General features: G+C 43.7%; 1 protein-coding gene across 16 annotated transcripts in view; it reads left to right on the top strand.

Annotated features, from left to right (window-relative positions):
* osbpl8 (oxysterol binding protein-like 8) overlaps positions 1-19,294 on the top strand; it is an 83,106-nt gene that overhangs the window by 58,699 nt on the left and 5,113 nt on the right. For 10 of the 16 annotated variants that reach the window (XM_034865397.1, XM_034865398.1, XM_034865408.1 and 7 more), the window contains 17 exons: positions 7,397-7,470; positions 8,646-8,726; positions 9,134-9,235; positions 9,354-9,557; positions 11,176-11,260; positions 13,607-13,772; positions 13,859-14,084; positions 14,496-14,680; positions 15,196-15,277; positions 15,399-15,497; positions 15,681-15,777; positions 15,928-16,026; positions 16,208-16,305; positions 16,570-16,575; positions 17,327-17,416; positions 17,681-17,817; positions 18,033-18,218. In XM_034865397.1, the coding sequence (XP_034721288.1) occupies positions 7,397-7,470; positions 8,646-8,726; positions 9,134-9,235; positions 9,354-9,557; positions 11,176-11,260; positions 13,607-13,772; positions 13,859-14,084; positions 14,496-14,680; positions 15,196-15,277; positions 15,399-15,497; positions 15,681-15,777; positions 15,928-16,026; positions 16,208-16,305; positions 16,570-16,575; positions 17,327-17,416; positions 17,681-17,817; positions 18,033-18,218 (2,017 nt within the window). The remainder of the gene's footprint in view (positions 1-7,396; positions 7,471-8,645; positions 8,727-9,133; positions 9,236-9,353; positions 9,558-11,175; positions 11,261-13,606; positions 13,773-13,858; positions 14,085-14,495; positions 14,681-15,195; positions 15,278-15,398; positions 15,498-15,680; positions 15,778-15,927; positions 16,027-16,207; positions 16,306-16,569; positions 16,576-17,326; positions 17,417-17,680; positions 17,818-18,032; positions 18,219-19,294) is intronic. The other 6 variants (XM_034865400.1, XM_034865402.1, XM_034865411.1 and 3 more) reach the window with 2 other exon arrangements.

Raw genomic sequence — 19,294 nt, 5'->3', positions numbered from 1 at the left:
TAATTTACAGATAGAGCAGGTCTAGACCCCTCTATAATTTACAGATAGAGCAGGTCTAGACCACTCTATAATTTACAGTTAGAGCAGGTCTAGACCCCTCTTTAATTTACAGATAGAGCAGGTCTAGACCCCTCTATAATTTACAGATAGAGCAGGTCTAGACTCCTCTATAATTTACAGATAGAGCAGGTCTAGACCTCTCTATAATAACTGATGAAGAGTGGCAATAACTAAATAAATATTCACAGACTACCAGTGAGTAAAAAAGTCATGGCGTAGCAGGGCACAGCAGAGCGTAGCGGGGCACCTCAGAGTGCTTGTACTCATACTGTATCACATTAATAAAGGCAATTTCTGAGTTTGATATAGTCTTTGTGATTTTTGAGCCAAAATAGTTGAGGCACTGTTGCCATGGCAAGTTCCAGTTCTCAGGAGCAATTTGCTCCCTAAAATTGATGTATTCTGTAGAGTAACTGGACTCGTAGCATTTCTCTCCATTTGTTGTCTTCAGGTTACCTGTTGCCATGGTAGCCTTCAACATTTTCTACAACAATATAGCAGCATCATTAAGCTTTCTTCCTTCAAATCCCATTTTTCCCTAATGTGAGCTTTAAATAAACTTGACATGAATGAGCATGGTCCAGTCTGTGATTCCAGTCTGTTATCCGTGGTAAGAATGTGAGATAGCAGCAGCACCTCCACAGGGACCGGCTTTGAGCTTTCCACAAAGACATCAACTAGTTTAGGAGGGGTGTTGGCTTGAACAAACGCTCCTTTTGATGGGAGAGGCAGTGCCAGGCTTGATTTAATAATGACATATTTGAATGATTGATGTGCTGCAGATAGACCAAATCCGACTCAGAGAGGGATTTAACACTTCCACGTCCAAGGAATTGGCCTTGGGGGGTGGTGCGAACAGAGACCTAAACATCATTCTTAAATAATCAATAAGTACAGAAACATATATAGACAAAATGGCTGTTTAACATAAGAAGAACAGCGATGACCATTCCTACTATAATTAGAATAACGTATACTTTATTAGTCCTGCAAGGGGAAATTACAGTTTGCACACATTACACTTAGGCCTGAATTACACACACATGTTCAGTACCTATACATGCACTGAACGGAGAGATGTCAGAGTGGGGGGGGCTGCCCACTTTTTTTTCAATAGATTATGAATATACTAGGGCTGTCAAATGATTAAAATGTTTAATCAAATTAATCAGAATTTTCAGTGGATTAATCAGGATTAATCACCATTTGCAATTACACCTGAATCCTAACCATTTTTTTCTGAAATGCATACCAAAAGATAAATAACAGGATACAGATACATAATTTTCATATTCTGTGCCCCGTCAGTCCCAATGGTTGTCGTCTTGCCCTCGATGTCCACTTACGTGCAACAGGAAGGAACTGGTCTTTACACGCCTCCGCAAAATGACGCTCCTCAGTTTTTAATATAGTCAGCGCAAAAGAAGAAATGTGCCGTTACTCCGAGGTAATTGTTGTTACTCACTGATGTCCAGTGGTCTCCTGTCAGGGCCATATGATTTACTTGAGCCAAGACCTCTTTCCTTTTTTCTTTTTCGTTTTCATAGAGCTCGTGGATGTTCGTCGTGACTGTGGCTCTTGACGGTGGCGTATAGGATGAGTCTTGAGACGCCACTTGCAAAACATCAAGGAAACCTGATTCTTCTACAATGCTAATGGGTCTACAATCCTTTGCAATCCATTTTGCTATTGTGTTGGTCAAATTATCTGAGGTTGATTTTGTTAATGGCCTGGGAACATTCAGCGTTGTCTGGCGCAAACCACTTGCTGAACCTGACGGCCCAGCAGACGCATGTTTGGCGTTGACATGGTACCTCAAGCTTGAACAGCTCCGGTGAAATTGAAACTCCTCGTTACAAATCTTGCAAATAACCTTGTACTTCTTAACTGTACCATCATCATTCTTTTTATATTTGAATCCGTCAACAGGCCCACTCTGCTCACCTTGCTCCATCTCGCCTCGAGCTCCCAAACACTTTCCTGACCTGAATAATTTGTCACACTGCGCATGCGTGAAATGCGTTAAAAAAATTGACGTAATTAACAACAAACAACCAATTATTGTCGTTAACGCGCTATTTTTGACAGCCCTAGAATATACACATGTATATACATTATTATTCTGTCATCTCTGTTATTGCGTCTTTGGTCCAAGGCAAATTGGTGTAATGCTTTAGACAACTCATTCATTCTATGAGGCAGAACATCAATGTAAAGGACATTAGTTGTCGCAGCAACCAGGTCTCTCTCTCTCTCTCTCTCTCTCTCTCTCTCTCTCTCTCTCTCTCTCTCTCTCTCTCTCTCTCTCTCTCTCTCTCCCTGGTCTATGATCTTTGATGCAGAGTGAAAGCACTGCAGCTAGTTTTTTTAAAGCCTGACTAGTCATTCTGCAGAGGGTCGTGAGTCTTCAGCTATACACACAAACACACATGAGGTCACTCCCTGAGATTCCTTCACATAGATTTAGCTTATTTGTCCTGAAAAGATGTTCTCTAAATGCTTGCAGTGAGACAAAACACATGAGTACTGTAAAGACATATAATCCAAAAGAGAGAGAGCATTAAAACAGACTCATACAGTATGTTACTTCTTTTGCTTTGATCCACTGAAATCTCCCAAAGGATGTCTACTGAGTACTACTGCATATACAGTACTTGTTTTATGTTGGAATTGTGATTCACCTTCAGTCCTTTGCTCTTTTTTATCGCGTGGTATTTTTGACTTTTCATTTAGTCTTTTAGTTTTGTTTTAGTCGTTGTAAGAGAAAGGGAATAGACCGGATACTAGCTGCACGTGGTATTTTTTCTGCCACACTTTGTGAATTAAGTAGCAAAGATGGGGGTGCTTCTTTAAAAGTATACATTTAGTAGTTTTTTAACACAGCAGCACTTGCCAGAATCCTGGGTTTATTTAGGACAATCTTACATTAAAAAGACAATGACGTGGGGCAGCCTCGAGCCCCCCAAGTAAGAGCGCCCGCCCCATGTGGGCTAAGTCCTGCAGCGGCCCGGCTTTGAATCCGACCGGCTGCCCTTTGCTGCGTGCCATCCCCCATCTCTCTCCCCCTTTCCAGACTACCATCACTAGATGTAGGGAAAAGAGCCCCAAAAATAATCTTTAAAAAAACAAACAAGGCACTTCCTTAGGAGGGGTAATGGCAGGTCAATGCCAGACATGTAAAACATTACACCAAAGGTCAGCCTCGACTTCCCAGCTTACTTCCATTCCAAGCGGTTGGCAGTCCGTATCCTTTTGGGGAAACACAGACGACCATCCCGCGCCTCTAGCCGTCCAGGAGACCCATAAAACAGCAGAGGGGTAAGATGGAGACGTTTCTGTCTGGGAACCTGGGTTTGGACCTGACTCAGCCCTGGTGGCATCTGTTAGCAGTGGCACCTTTATCTTTGTGACATGCTAACAAAAAACTACAAGAATCTTGCTGATATTTTCAAAGTAAAATACGTACCATTTCAATAGCAGTGTAATAGGTAAAACACTTATTGTTTTCTTTTTTTAATAGTGTTTTGATAAGAGCTCTGTAAATACTCGGCTAATTCAAAAGCTAACGACATAAAGAGTAACTTTACTGGAAACGGGGTGAAGAGAAATCTATTATTGTATTGGAAAAAGTGAATTCCTACCCTGATAAATCCTTACAGGCTCAACACTTGTGCTATTCCCACTCCTTAAACCCGCTGTACCTTACATCCTGCCTCCCTGCTCTGCCATCTTCATTAGCAGGAGAAATGCTTATCAACGTGGTTCTGTAGCCCCTTTCTAAGTCTGTCCTTAACATTTAGCTTAATCCAAAAATGTAACGAAAAGGCTCTTGTGGGCTTATTACTATTAAGATTACACATGAAAGGAACCTGATATCCTGGTGGATCATTTCGAAACATGTTTTCTGTTGAAGGAAAGGTTTAGTCGGAGATGGAGCTCGCATTGCTTAAACAAAAATGACGGTACCCAAAGCAGTACCCTGAGGGATACCACTACCCACGGAGTTCTTTATTCGATACCTTTTTTCTTCTTGATTGGATGGCCAGCCGGGAATGGAAGCTTTCCATTTTGTGAACTGCCTCCAGCGCTCCACCACCAGCTGCTGCTGTAGTGGGCCAGTCTCTAAGAAGATACCTTAAAGGTAGTGAGTACTAAAAAGGGGCATCCGTAAGTAGAAGTGACACCTGAAATGACTAACAACACATTTTAACGAGTTATAGTTTTACCTTAAGACATCTTTTTTTTTTTTTTTGATTATTTTTTGGGGCATTTTAGGCCTTTAATGACAGGACAGATGAAGATATGAAGGGGGAGAGAGAGGGGGAGTGACATGCAACAAAGGACCGCAGGCTGGATTCGAACCCGGGCCGGCTGCGTCGAGGAGTAAACCTCTAAACATGGGCACCCGCTCTACCAACTGAGCTATCTGGGTGCCCCCTTAAGACATCTTTTGATCATAATGGCCTCGTCTGCACCCACAGTTCCTTTCTCGTTTTAGACATACTTATAAATGAACTTGTGAATGAATACATTTTTTATTACGTCACCTCCTTGTTCTTAGCGACCATACTTATTTAACAAGTGGCCTCTTTATGTCTCATACACTAATAAAATAATTGTCTGCAACCAGATGTTTTGTGTGTGTGTGCTTGCCGTGCCATGGTAAATTATTTGGGTCACTGAACACAAGTTTGAATGGAGTGGAGGAGTGGCACCTTAAAGCGTCTCGAATTGAAATGGGACACTTCATAAGCTTGGACTACATTCACTAAGTCACACTGCTTGATTGCACTTTGGTGGGCTAACAAGCATGCAAATTAGTGAGTTCATAACTCCGTTATTATTCTTTTACATCAAAAGATTTAATCATGTTTCAGGTTGTACTCTGATTATGTATAAATATATTTTATCTAACCCGACATTCTCTAACACACACACATGTTGGACAAAGGCCGTTGAGTGATTCCTGTATAAATGACGGATGTAAGCACTGCTCTTGGTATAGGAAGGAGCAGGCCATATTAACAAATCTGCTTGTCTGTTACTTTAAAACAGCAGAGCAGATTATTATGTTGATCCAGTTACCTCTATTTGGGTTTAGATTGAGGGGAGGGGGCTCTGAGTTCTGTAGCCTCTTGTGCAGCGCTGTAGTGGCTGAATCGCCCTTGAGTACTTATCCAGCTGAAGTTGGCATGGAGATGTGCCTGTCAAGTGGGCACAGATGGTCCGGTGGGACATCTAATGTACCAGGGAAACTAGATCTGCATTATACCAAAGGCAGCACACACAAGGCAAAAAAGACAACTGCATTTCTTTATTTCTTGATGTGTATTGCTGTGGTTGTCCTAGTTGGAGCTTTAGCTGAATGAAACACTGTAGCTCAAATGCAACCAGCTAAATGAAAACAACCTGTTTACTCGTTTCCTCTTAATGTCACGCATAAACGTGTCCATAGAAAGGCAGAAGGATCTAAAGTGCTTAGTTTCATGCCTACATAGCACCAATCCTTCAACTAGCTGAAGGGTTCTCAAACCAGACACGCCTGCATGTATGTTGACTCTCGCTCTTGCTACTTTTGGTCTTTTTTTTTTTTTTTGCCCAATACAGAATAGAATAGAATGACTGTATTGTCATTATACACAACTACACAGTACCTGTGCAACGAGATTGATGCGATCCCTTTACAGTGTTGACACAATATAAGAAATATAAGATATTATAAGATAATATAAAACATCAAAAATATCAAAAATATACACCATTTGTCATTGCCAAAAAGGTATTCAATTAGTTCCACTGTGTTGTATCATTGTATATAGCATTTCAAGTACACAACATACACAACCCCACAAAAAAATACCACTAAGGAACACTTGTTCGTAGAGGGATGAAAGGCATTACTGTAAATCAAAGACGACTGGTAGAAAAGGCAGGTTATTAAAAATTAGATACGACAACAACTGTTCTACATGAAAATCACTCCTGAACAACATTGTTTTCAATTCTGGAGTTTGAAATTTGGGTTGTTTCTGAGTTGTTTAAGAATTCAGGCTGTCTGCGGGGCTACATTAAAGTATGCAGGGAGTAATACACAATAAGGATGCCTCTTTTGCCATACACTACACTCAAACCGCTGTTTCATTAAATTAAAGGGCTAGCCAAAGAATATGTGACTGTTTTTCCTCATTTTGTATTGAAACTCAGCGGTGCTTCCTTCCTTCTCATGGCTATATGCCGATGGCCTGTGGATAGGAGACGGAAACGATCAAATATTTACAGGCTCTGTGTCCCCTCGAGACCACCAGTGTCACCAGCTGCCGGGATCTCAGTGGGGAACCTGTTGCTTGCTCTTTGGTTACACACTGGCTCGCTAACAAAGACTGAAATGCTAAGGTGGTGCTCAACCAAAGAACAGCAAATCTGTGTGTGCTGAGGTTGGTCATGACACACATATCCACTATGTCCACTATATTCACACACTTATTCATTATTCCCCAGCTTTCCATTGCTATAACTTCACTGAGCGGTTGGTAGTGGTGTGTCCAGATGACGGTTCTTTGTACCTGCTTTCCACCCCCGCATTGCCCCAGCCAAACTTTGGATTAAAACAGGGAATCCCTTTCAACCGGCTAATGTATCTCATGTTTGAGCTCAGTTCAGATTAGGACCTCGCGGCAGGCGGCAGCTTGTTGCCGTCCACAATCTGGGGCTTCAGTGACTTGAGATTCCATTTGGAGACTCAGACATTTGGACTGGGAAGCTTTTAAACACATTTGATATCACATGGTCGGGTGTTCTCCCTGATGAACGCTAGTAGGATCATTTTTATTTTCTTTAAAAGGCTTAAAAGCATGATTTGTTTTTTTCGGCTTGGAAGAGTGACATAAAACCTTATTAGTTTAAAAAATTAGTATAAATATTAAGGGTATAAATAAAAGTTGTATCACACTATACATACAGCATGTGATATGAGATGTTATATGCCCATTTAACACAATCTGTTACATTTATAACGACTCACAAAAATCGGACATTTAAATAATAAAAAAAACTAATCTCTTAATAAAAAGAAAAAAATATAGTGTGAATTTCAAAACAAAGGTGCATCTTAAAGATGATAATATGTATAGATATCATCACTTTGCATTGATGATTTTGGACCACTGATCATTGAAATGAGGGATTTTTCTAGATTGATGCTGAGAGGCTAGATGTGGCCAGTAACTACCCGTAGCACTGGGTCTGTCTGCCTTTACGGTCAATGGGATATCAGAGGTAGCCTGGAGAAGGATGTTGGACCAAGCAGGCCTTTATGCTGTTGTGTTTTTTGTTACAGGTTTCGAGAGAGGGAAGGAGGACCTCCTGCCTCTGCCTTTGAAAGAGGACTCACATTCCATATCTAAGAGCAAGGTATGAAAAACCACTCCACTGAGTTGATGTCGTAATGATGGAAGGGTAGGAGCAGTTGGGGGCTGTGGTGTGTGTGTGTGTGTGTGTGTGTGTTGCCCAGAGAATATGGCAGTTACTGCATGTCTATCTTCTTTCCTTTCCTAGTCTTGCCTCAGCAAGAGGTAGCCCGCATTGAGATGACTCACACTCATTATACACTATACACTCATCCAACACTTATTGACTACAATTCAACCTGCTTTCAGTGAGCTCGGTGTGGGGGAGGCCCGTCTACTGTAGTGGATCTGTCCAGTTCCACAATCAAATATGTTTGTCGGTGCAAGTGTGGGTGTCTGAGTCTCCTTCTGAGGCATAGCAAAGATGCTTTCATCACACAGGAATCCTATTAAAAAATGTGTTATGATGTTGTGAAGGATGAAGACGTGTAAACGGATCAGCATTTCAGACAACCAAAAGCTGGTGTCAGTCAGCAAGGCTTTTTTTACTTCAATCAATCTTTAGTTTCTGCTATCAAGAACAGCAGCAGCATCTTAGAAAAGCTATTGAAAAGCAGAATTAAGCCATGTTTCAAAGGATTTGAGAGAAGATTTGAACTGTGGCGCGTGTTACAGTGTACCTTTTAACCTTCGTCTAACCCAGCCTGTCCTGCCTGCCTTTAAGGCCTTAAGTAGCCCGGCTTTAGGGCACCCTGTGTCTGTCCACTTTAAGTCGCTCCATCTGGCTTGTGAACGGAGCTGGCAGAGACACACCTGCACTGGCATTTAGAGGCTTCCTTCTGCTTACTGAGCTAAGTTTGTGCTACCAGCGAAACAAACAAACTCAAGAGGAGAGAGAGAACAATATGTCATGTCATTTCACTTGACAGGAGACAGTTTGTTTTATTGGCCGTAATGGATTAGTCACGAGGAGGGAACACTTTGTCAGTAAGATTATATTTAGTTACTTAGTGTAGGACTTTCTAGGGAGCCCTTTCACACAGAGTAGGCTGCACAGGTTTCAAAACCCAAACCGTCACAGGAGAGCTGCGTTAATAACCATCAGATTGATTGAGTAGGGTTCTCTCTGCTCAACATGACATGTGAACGAATGCGAGATATATATTTAATATTTGGAGATATTAAGATGAGAAATAATAGAGATATTGATGTCCCCCCCACCCCTCCCTGTCTGTTCAGTCTGAAACAAAGCTGTACAATGGCTCAGACAAGGATGTGTCGACATCCGGAGGAAAGCTCACCAAGAAAGAGTCCCTCAAGGTAAGTGAGCTAAATCAGCCTACAGTCAGGTTTGGAGAATCCGGACTAATTCTAACGCAGACATGATACCTTTTATATGGAGACACACGCTGTGCACGTCATTTCACACTGTGTTAACTTGTGTCATTTGAGTCAATAGTCAATATGCATGACATACTGTATACTTCTCTAGGCTGAATTTTCATATTGTGCACCAATGTCACCACAATACAGGCTAGGCAAAATGCAGCAGATACCTCACTCTACAGTCAGAAGGTACCAGCTGTTATGTAACAGGAACACACAGGAGTGTCATTCCACTTGCATTATTTGCTACCAAATGGGATTCAGCGAGAAAGCATGTGTAAAATATTAACATTCAGAGATTGTATTCGTAGCAAATATCCATCTCTCTGTGCTCCGTGTAGGTGCAGAAGAAAAACTACAGGGAAGAAAAGAAGAGGGCAACCAAGGAGCTGCTCAGCACCATCACTGATCCCTCTGTCATCGTCATGGCCGACTGGCTAAAGGTAGGTCTCTATTGTACAAAATGCTAGGACTATTATGTAATTATACTATTAAATCCACTCCTTTCTGGCCTAATTTGAAAGCCTTAGCTTATCTGACAGTTATCTGTGTATTATCCAGATTCGAGGCACTCTGAAGAGCTGGACCAAGCTGTGGTGTGTGCTGAAACCAGGCGTCCTGCTCGTCTACAAAACCCACAAAAACGGCCAGTGGGTGGGAACAGTGCTGCTCAACGCCTGCGAGCTCATCGAGAGGCCCTCTAAGAAGGACGGCTTCTGCTTCAAGCTCTTCCACCCGCTGGAGCAGTCCATCTGGGCAGTCAAGGTGTTCACAATTCACAGCCAGCAGGGACTCTCAGGAGCCCTGTGGAGCGTTTAGAGGGCACCTTCCAGGCTGGGCAAATCGGGACATATCAGGGAATTTGGCAAATAGCAAATGTCCCAAGAACATCCTGAAATGTATTCCACAACTTATTATTTTCATTGAAGAGTGATGTTTAGTAGTAGGGAAAACCAGACACCTGAAAACATCAAAAAACAAGTAAGAAGGAATATCTGCAAGCAGTACTAGCGATCAAACTCATCATTAGACGCAGAGAAGTCCTGGAAACCTCAAACTACTTTAAGAAGTTTAAAAGGTAGTGGCTGGATCAAAAAGAATAACAGTGTCGCCAAGCTACTGCTGTGAGTAAGTGGAAATCAAAAAAAGGAAGCAAGTGGTGCGGGAACTCTGGATCGCTGATAGAATGCTCTGCCTGAGTATTAATGGTAACATTAAAACTTCTCTTCCTCTACGTCGCCTGCTAAGTCGCCCCTTAGATCCCATTCACTACAGTAGTTCCTCTCTCCTAATTCAATATCAGCTTTTAGCTCTTAGACGGTTTTGCAGCACGGGTTTGGAAATGCTCCACATCAGAATGACAGGAATCAAGATGAAGATCTGTGACGCTGGCATGTAAAGGAATACTTCCACATTTTAGGAAATGTGTGACGTGTATTGTTTTTCTTGCTGAGAGTTAGATGAGACGTTTGAAACCATTGTCCATAATGTTTGGATTTAGCTACGTTTGGACAGAGCCAGGCTAGCTGTCTCCCCGGTTCAAGTCTTGCTCAGTGTATGCTAAACTAAGCTAAGCTAAGCGTGGTAAGAGTGGTATCGATCTTCTGACCTAACTCTCAGCTAATAAGTATATTTCCCAATTATGTTGAACTATTATTTTAATGTACCTTTACACTGCTATGGAAAAGGTATCTGACGTTATAATAATCCCATTATTTTTATAATGAATTTAGATTGATCAGTGGAAAGCTAGAGAAGGAGAATACTGCCAAGGGCGTGTTCTGCCAGCTGAATTAAATGCAGCAGGATTTGATAATAGGGGAGAAAAGAAGTCCTCTTTCCACTTCTCTTTAATTGGTTAAACAGATGTAGACGCTAGCTGTATCATTAGGAGCTCATGTTTGTTTTATTTAGGACAGACACAAAATGATACATCCAGCCAGCAATCTAGATATTTGGCAGCACACGCCTTTCACTAGTTCCTGTGTTTTCAGTCGTCCACTCCAGCTGGGATTTGGTATTCATCCCTGGCCTTGCAGTGCATGTGCATCCCCTTTTGATTTTGGATTTTGAAAAGGCTCAAATCACAATTGGTGATATGTGTTTTAGATGAAAGCGTTCTGCTCGCCCCATCGTCCTCTTCACTTCTGAATAAACACTTCACTCATTCAGCTTATGTCCCCTCTCATAGTTCATTTGCATAATGACACACTGAGTCGAGATGTCCTCTATTTGCACATGTAAATGACAAAGAACTGACAACAGAACCCACCCTCTGCAGCTGAAACGAAGGAACTCATAAAAACCGTCTCAAATGAAAAAGGACTGATGGACCAATCAAGACTCTGACTGATGTGTAACATGTATTTCCTGTTGTCCTCAGGGTCCTAAAGGAGAAGCTGTTGGCTCCATCACTCAGCCATTACCCAGCAGCCACCTCATCTGCCGTGCTACCTCTGAGTCTGATGGTAAGAGACAGGCTGCCACTCACACTCACAGCTATTTGTCTGAGTCTTGTCAGTACCAGTTTACATTAAAAGATAGAAATAGATCCATAAATTGGCATCACATTGGTATCAGCTACATCATTTAAAAAGGATAAAGTATTTGGTCATGTGTGGGAGTGACATTAACCCTAATCCCTCTTATTTTAATCCACTTGATTTAGTCCTGTGATTGGACAGATAGTCTAGCTAGCTGTCTGGATTTACCCTGCAGAGAACGAGGACCAGGTAACCATAGTCCTCAGATTGGACAGATAGTCTAGCTAGCTGTCTGGATTTACCCTGCAGAGATCTGAGGACCAGGTAACCATAGTCCTCAGATTGTACAGGTAGTCTAGCTAGCTGTCTGGATTTACCCTGCAGAGACCTGAAGACCAGGTAACCCTTGTCCTCAGATTGGACAGATAGTCTAACTAGCAGTCTGGATTTACCCTGCAGAGACCAGGTAACCCTAGTCCTCAGATTGGACAGATAGTCTAGCTAGCTGTCTGGATTTACCCAGCAGAGATCTGAGGACCAGGTAACCATAGTCCTCAGATTGGACAGATAGTCTAGCTAGCTGTCTGGATTTACCCTGCAGAGATCTGAGGACCAGGTAACCCTAGTCCTCAGAAATCCACCAGAGGTTAGAACACCAACACATGGAAAGCCCAAGGTAACATTCATCTGGCCTAAATGAGTGAAACCCGGTGGAATTCATCACTGACCTCCCATGAGCATCCCCACATAGATCACGTCCATCGGCAACGAAGCAGTCCCTGAAGTGGAATACCAAGGAGATGGACTACTGTCTTGCTAACCTGTATCTTTAGTAATTGTTTGATCTCGGCTTGTAGGGGTAGGAACCTCTAGGCACTTAACAATTCAATTCCGATTCAGAGGGCTATGATACGATGATTTAAACAATTTTGATTTCTATGTGTTTTATATGTAAATGTAAATGTAAATGTGCTGTATTTATATAGCGCTTTTCCAGTCTTAACAACTGCTCAAAGCGCTTTTACATCTACAGGGAACATTCACCATTCACACACATTCATACACTGTGGCCGGGGCTGCCGTACAAGGTGCCACCTGCTCATCAGATACACATTCACACACATTCACACTCCGATGCGCAGCACCGGGGGCAACTCGGGGTTCAGTGTCTTGCCCAAGGACACTTCGACAATGACTGCAGGGGCGGGGATCGAACCACCAACCTTCCAATTGGCAGGCAACCGCTCTACCACTGAGCCACAGCCGCCCCATGTGTGTGTGTGTGTATACTACACACACACACACACACACACACACACACACATTCAGGGCAGACAAAAATGATTAAAATGCACCAGACCGTGACCAAGCATTGCGGGTTATGCACATGTAAATCCATATTGCAGTGAGGCTCCACTTACATACCATACGCTTTAAATTAGTATTCTCTACAACTCCTAATGCCGACTCACTTCTCGTCTCTTTTGTTGGCGTATGCTGACATGAAGGTGCCCGGGGATCTGCAATCTCAGGTTTATCAACCGCCATCCGGAGAGCTCCACCTCTAATCAGCGGCAGCTGGTTGGGGGGTGGGGGTGGGGTTCACATTTCCGATTACATACTTTTCTGCATTAGCCATCTTTCAGGAGAGAATTAGGATGCGTCTAAGAAATTCTCCCTTTCCCTTAAACTGGTTATGACTAATAAATATCACAACGATCTTTTGGGCTTCCAAAGGGGGAAGAAACAGAAGTGTTTGAGGAGAGCTGGTTTAAACCGTTCCACACAGCTGTCTAAACAGGGAGTGAATGGTGAACTGGTGAAGGGCCATTGTGTCTTTGTCCATGGTGCTGAAACATCCAACCTGGTCTCTCCCTGTCTGAGTCTCTCCCGTGGTTCTGGAATAGTCAAATAGTTACCACAATCACTTGCTTATTTCTACCAATGTGCACAACATTAACTTTCCTCCATTTTATTAAAGTGTATGTGTCGTTTAAGTTTGATGCCCTGTAGATGAAAAAATGCCATCTAAAACGAGTCCGAGCAAGCTTCCATCCAACGATTTTGTTTATATTTCTGAGTTTTCATTGCAATTGCAATGTAGTTTGCTGCCTATAATGTTATGGATGTGAAATTTAGAAGAATTTTAAAATGCTGCATGTCTTGAACCAGTCCTGGGTACAAGAGCCAAACCTATTTACAAAAGACTTTTGACCAAAACCTCTTTGCTCAATATTAGAAATATTAGAAAGATTATGAACTCACAGCAAAGCCTGAAAAGAAATGCTGCATGTTAGTGACTTTGCTGATCAATCTGAATCTCCTCCCCAGGCCGATGTTGGATGGACGCCTTGGAGCTGGCCCTGAAGTGCTCCAGCCTGCTGAAGAGGACCATGATCCGTGAGGGGAAAGACGACATGAGCACGGTAGTCACGGGCGGAGAACACTCCATCAATTTCTACAGCCTGCTCAGAGCCCACAACATCCATGGTTTCCAGTGAGTAGGCCATAACTCCATCACTCCCCTAAACCTTTAAATCCATCAATCAATCAATCTTACCACCCAATCCGCCCATACTCCAGGTTCAACGACAGTGACCATTTGAAAGACCCTGACCTGTACTCAGACAAGTCAGACCGGGAGGGAGAACAGGACCACGAGGAGTCGGACCCAGAAGGCCTGGAGAAGAGTGAGGAGAGCGACAGCGACACGTCCGAGCGCCAAGACGACTCGTACCTGGACCTGGATCCTAATGAACACCTGCGGGAAACTCCGTACCAGGAGCAGTCCCATGAGGAACTTGGAGAGGTAGGACCCGAAGACTTCAAGGATTTCACACAGAGCTTTGAATAAAAAATAAAGATCAAGTGAGATAGTTACACCCTATTCTCATAGGAGTTCTTACAACTTTTTTAATTTAATCTTTCTCTTGAATTCAAACTTCAGCTAAAAGCTATTTGGATATAAAGTTTCTGGCTTAATGAGGAGAACTTAGCATGCTCCTCTGCTGCGACTATTAGGAAAGCTATAATATGAACAAGCTTTGATCTGTCTATGTGTGTGTGTGTGTGTGTGTGAGAGGATTGTTAGGCGCTAATTAAATCCTCATTTTGCAAACCAGCTGAAGGTTACAACAATGTTTTCTGAGCATTTGAAGATGTCTGCAGTATTACTGCCGGCTCCATGTAGGAAAACACATGACTCTGTTCCCTTGTCCAGGCTGGCGAGGCTGCCCAGACAGAGACGGTATCCGAGGAGAACAAATCTCTGATCTGGACTCTGCTGAAGCAGGTGCGACCTGGCATGGATCTGTCCAAGGTGGTCCTGCCCACCTTCATTCTGGAACCAAGGTCCTTTCTGGACAAACTCTCTGACTACTACTACCACGCGGACTTCCTGTCAGAGTAAGCCTCTCACTTCCTGTTTGCCCCAAAGACTTTTTAAAGGAATAGAAACAATACAAATATATATTTTTTTAATTAATAAGCTTATTAATACTGAAGTTCTTATTTGCCACATGCAGTGCAACAAGGACTTAAAAATGGGGGCAGTACACTTTTATTTACACTTTTATTTATTTTGGTATTTTAACAAGTGTCCCTTTTGAATCAGATGACATATCTTAGTTTATTTTCACTAATTTACCAGTAATATTTGGTGTTTGTAATGTCAACAGTTAAAGTTCAGTGACTGATTTTTCTATAAAATACATATGACATATGGACACTCCCACTAAATGTGTCCAACTGTATTGCTATGAAGAAGTTCTCTGGGAACTTTAGGGCACAGTGACTAGTAGAGAAAGACAGTGAGACATTCAAGATCATTTTGTAATAGCAGATTGTACAGAGCTCTTCCCTCTGAGTTAAACAGCTTGTGTTATAGAGGGGCAAATTAGGACTGATGGTTTCACTCTCAGGGCTGCAATCGAGGAGAACGCTTACAACCGGATGAAGAAGGTGGTGAAGTGGTACATCTCTGGATTTTACAAAAAGCCAAAGGTCAGGAGAATGAATATTACAACCCACCATATGTTGATGAGCTACATAGGAAATGCATGCTCTCTATATACAATCTGTTCTTCTGAAATCATACTGTATGTGGTGTCAATTTGGAATCCAGGGGTTGAAGAAGCCTTATAACCCCATTATTGGAGAGACGTACCGCTGCATGTGGCTCCACCAGAAGACCAACAGCAAGACCTTCTACATCGCAGAGCAGGTACCAACAGCTCTACTACTGTAACAATCTGATTGATCAGATAACTCCAATAATACAAGTTGCTAAGGGTCAAAGACTGTCTGTGATAAGATGAATCTAAGGCGGATTTCAGATCAAATCATTGACCTTAAATGTCTTCCTTAGTAGTGTCCAAGCTGACTACATCAGTGTGTTTTTCTTCAGGTATCCCATCATCCTCCTGTGTCAGCCTTCTACGTCAGTAATAGGAAGGACGGATTCTGCCTCAGTGGCAGCATCCTTGCCAAGTCCAAGTTCTATGGTACACTCACACCACTAAGATCCAGTTAATGTCACCCACGGGCACTCTAAATACATCAATAAAAAGTGTGCTAATATGTATTCAGCTGCTAAATCCTTCCCTTGCTGTGCTAGCACATCTGTCCCCTGACTGCTGTTGTTTCCACTTTAGGAAACTCCCTGTCGGCCATATTAGACGGGGAGGCTCGGCTCACTTTTCTCAACCGGGGAGAGGACTATGTGATGAACATGCCCTACGCTCACTGTAAAGGTCAGAGGACAGCCTGCACAATCTCACTCTGGGGGGGGGGGGGGGGGGTTTCTGCCTTTTTAAACACTAATGTTGCTTTGCTCATCTGGAAAGCGGTAGACATACCAACAACAAATAGTTTGGGAGTTTCCCACTTATCTGTGCTGAGCCCAGTTTCTCATGGTGCTTTTTCATCTGGAAGGCATCCTGTACGGCACCATGACCCTGGAGCTGGGTGGTCAGGTCACCATTGCTTGTGAGAAAACGGGCTACAGTGCTCAGCTGGAGTTCAAACTGAAGGTATGGCTGTGTTTAAAATAATAACATTAACAATAATAATCAAATCAATAATAAAGAACAGTAGACCATTTCAAAGGAGGACCTTTTAAACTGTTAAATATGACATGAAATAAAGCCTTTATAGATCCAGAACCATGAGGAGTCTTCTTTAAAATCCATTTCTCACATGACTTTTCTGAATGTCTGACCCCCCCACTCCAACACCAACTCCACCATGCCACTCCGTCTCCCCCCTGAAATCATCCAACCTCCCTTACGACCTAGCAACAGGTACATGTCAGCAAAAGCTAACAGGGACTCAAAAGATTTCCCCTTAAAATAGTCATGACCTTGTTTTGACCTTCTCATTGTGAGTTTTGGTCGCCTAAAAATGTCTTGTTCAGCGTTCAAGCTAGCTAGCTACCACTAGCTGTAGCTGGTAACTTTGTGCAGAGGTTCTGTTCTACTGTACATGCAGATGGATGGCGGTAGGACTCTGCATGTACCCGCTGATCAATCTCCGCTGAAGGATTTGCGTCAGCTGAATTCAATCTTTCCGTCTTTAGCGTTTAGCTTAGCGCAGTGCCATTGCAACCATTAACACCACTGTCTTGGCAGCATTATCCCAGCTCCACCCTCTCCTCCAAAAATCACCCCATCCGGTTCCAAAAAAACTAGTTGGGGACGGCCAAATGCCACACTGCTCCTACATGCACTGCTTTCACAGTCTTGGCTACAGACACGCCAGTGTAGATCAGATGACACATGATAAACCACAGGAACTGCAGCAAATAAACATGTATCTCTCCTTCCATTCCCCCCATGTCCTTTTTCCTCTCCCTTTTCCCACCTCTCTCCTTCTATGCTCTTTTTGGTTTTTCTCTTGCTGTCCTATCTCTTTCTTCCTCTTTCTGCTCTTTTCTACACTGTCCTTTTGTCCTAACCTCTCCATTCCTCGTCTTAATTTGGTTTCCCATTCGTTCCTTGCCCCGCTCTGTCTTCATTTTTCCCGCCCCCCTTTTCTCTCCTGTCTTTTTTCCAGCCATTCCTGGGCAGCAGTGACAATGTCAATCAGGTGTCTGGAAAGATCAAGCTGGGAAAGGAGGTGTTAGCTACACTAGAAGGACACTGGGTAAGACACAAGACATCTGACGCCTGCTTGTTGTATAACTGACCCGGATGTACATTAATCAATATTAGTGTGGTATTTGTTTGTAGGCCTTCTGCTAATAGGGCAACATAGTAAATACACAGTTTACCAGCGATGCCGTTGTGTCTCTGTGACTTGTTTTTAAGAAGCTGTGGAACTTATACCCACCAGGATGGAGCAAATCCCTACTTCACTGTAGTTTGTCTTCAGTCAAGTAAGGCAAGCTTTTTAACTTCCCCTTCACAGGACAGTGAGATCTTCATCAATGACAAGAAGACAGGGACGGTGGACACTTTCTGGAACCCGACGCCAGAGCTAAGGCAGAGTCGACTGATCCGCTACACCGTCCCTCCAGAGGAGCAGGGAGAGTCCGAATCGGAAAGGTGAACCTCTTGTCGGAGTATCAGCAGATCCTTAAAATGATGTTGATTGATTCATTGTTTACTGGCTCTTTATTTAGTTTCTATAGCCACATTTACCTTTGTCGGGCTTTGGCTTATTGATAGTATTTCAGGTGTGAAAGCTGCTTCTGCAGTTTTTATTACTCCCCTACAGCGTCTTGAAGAACTTCATGGCTCTGTTCCCTCTCAATCCTCAGACTGTGGCAGCACGTGACCCGGGCCATCAATAACAAGGACCAGATCGAGGCCACCAATGAGAAGTTCATCTTGGAGGAAGCCCAGCGGAAGTCTGCCCGCGAACGGAAAGCCAAATGTGAGGAGTGGATCTCGGCCCTGTTTGAGCAGGACCCCATCACCGGAGAGTGGCATTACAGATATGCCGAGTGAGTGACTCCTCTAAGGCCTGTGAGCTTGTGGTCTGAGATCAGATTGTAGACAAGTTGGAGAAACGGATCCGCTGGCTCCTTTAGATCTACTGCTTGAAATCTTGAGTCACCCGTGGGTAGGGCTGTAACAATATTGGAAATCAAACTGAAATTGCAACACTCAGCTCCACGATCCTGTGTCGCGGAGTGAGAAGGCAGAATCACGCCCTCCCCCCTTCCAACTCCCAGAGTTATCCCTCTCGTCCAGATCCAGTGCTACCACAGCTTTAAATTAGTAGTAGTCCTTTGGTGTCTTATTACTGTTTTGTCTGCTAACGGAGGTGTAACGTTACCAGTGGCCGATGACTCCGGTGCCTGGGTCTGTTTCCCGATGGTTCAGTGAACTGCTGTTAGTGTCCTTAGCAACGGTGTTAAGTGCTGTCCGGGGGGCTGACTGTGGATGTGTCCCTGCACCCGGGCTGTAGTGATAGTGGATAGCTGTTAGCTGGCCGGGGGCTGACTGTGGATGTGTCCCCGGACCAGGGCTGTAATGATAGTGGATGGCTGCTCGCTGCTGGGGGCTGACTGTGGATGTTTCCCAGGGCTGTAATGATAGTGGATGGCTGCTAGCTGCTTGGGGCTGACTGTGGATGTTTCCCCATTGCTGTAATGATAGTGGATGACTGCTAGGTGGCTGGGGGCTGACTGTGGATGTGTCCCCGGAGCTGAAGTGATAGTGGATGGCTGCTAGCTGGCTGGGGGCTGACTGTGGATGTGTCCCTGCACCAGGGCTGTAGTGATAGTGGATGGCTGCTAGCTGGCTGGGGGCTGACTGTGGATGTGTCCCTGCACCCGGGCTGTAGTGATAGTGGATGGCTGCTAGCTGGCTGGGGGGTGACTGTGGATGTGTCCCCGGACCAGGGCTGTAATGATAGTGGATGACTGCTCGCTGCTGGGGGCTGACTGTGGATTTTTCCCCATTGCTGTAATGATAGTGGATGACTGCTAGGTGGCTGGGGGCCGACTGTGGATGTGTCCCCGGGGCTGAAATGATAGTGGATGGCTGCTAGCTGGCTGGGGGCTGACTGTGGATG

The sequence above is a fragment of the Etheostoma cragini genome, unplaced genomic scaffold (assembly GCF_013103735.1).
Source record: "Etheostoma cragini isolate CJK2018 unplaced genomic scaffold, CSU_Ecrag_1.0 ScbMSFa_1523, whole genome shotgun sequence".
In the NCBI taxonomy this organism is placed as follows: Eukaryota; Metazoa; Chordata; class Actinopteri; order Perciformes; family Percidae; genus Etheostoma; species Etheostoma cragini.
The sequence above is the reverse complement of the archived record's forward strand: the minus strand, read 5'-3'. Positions and strand labels throughout refer to the sequence as shown.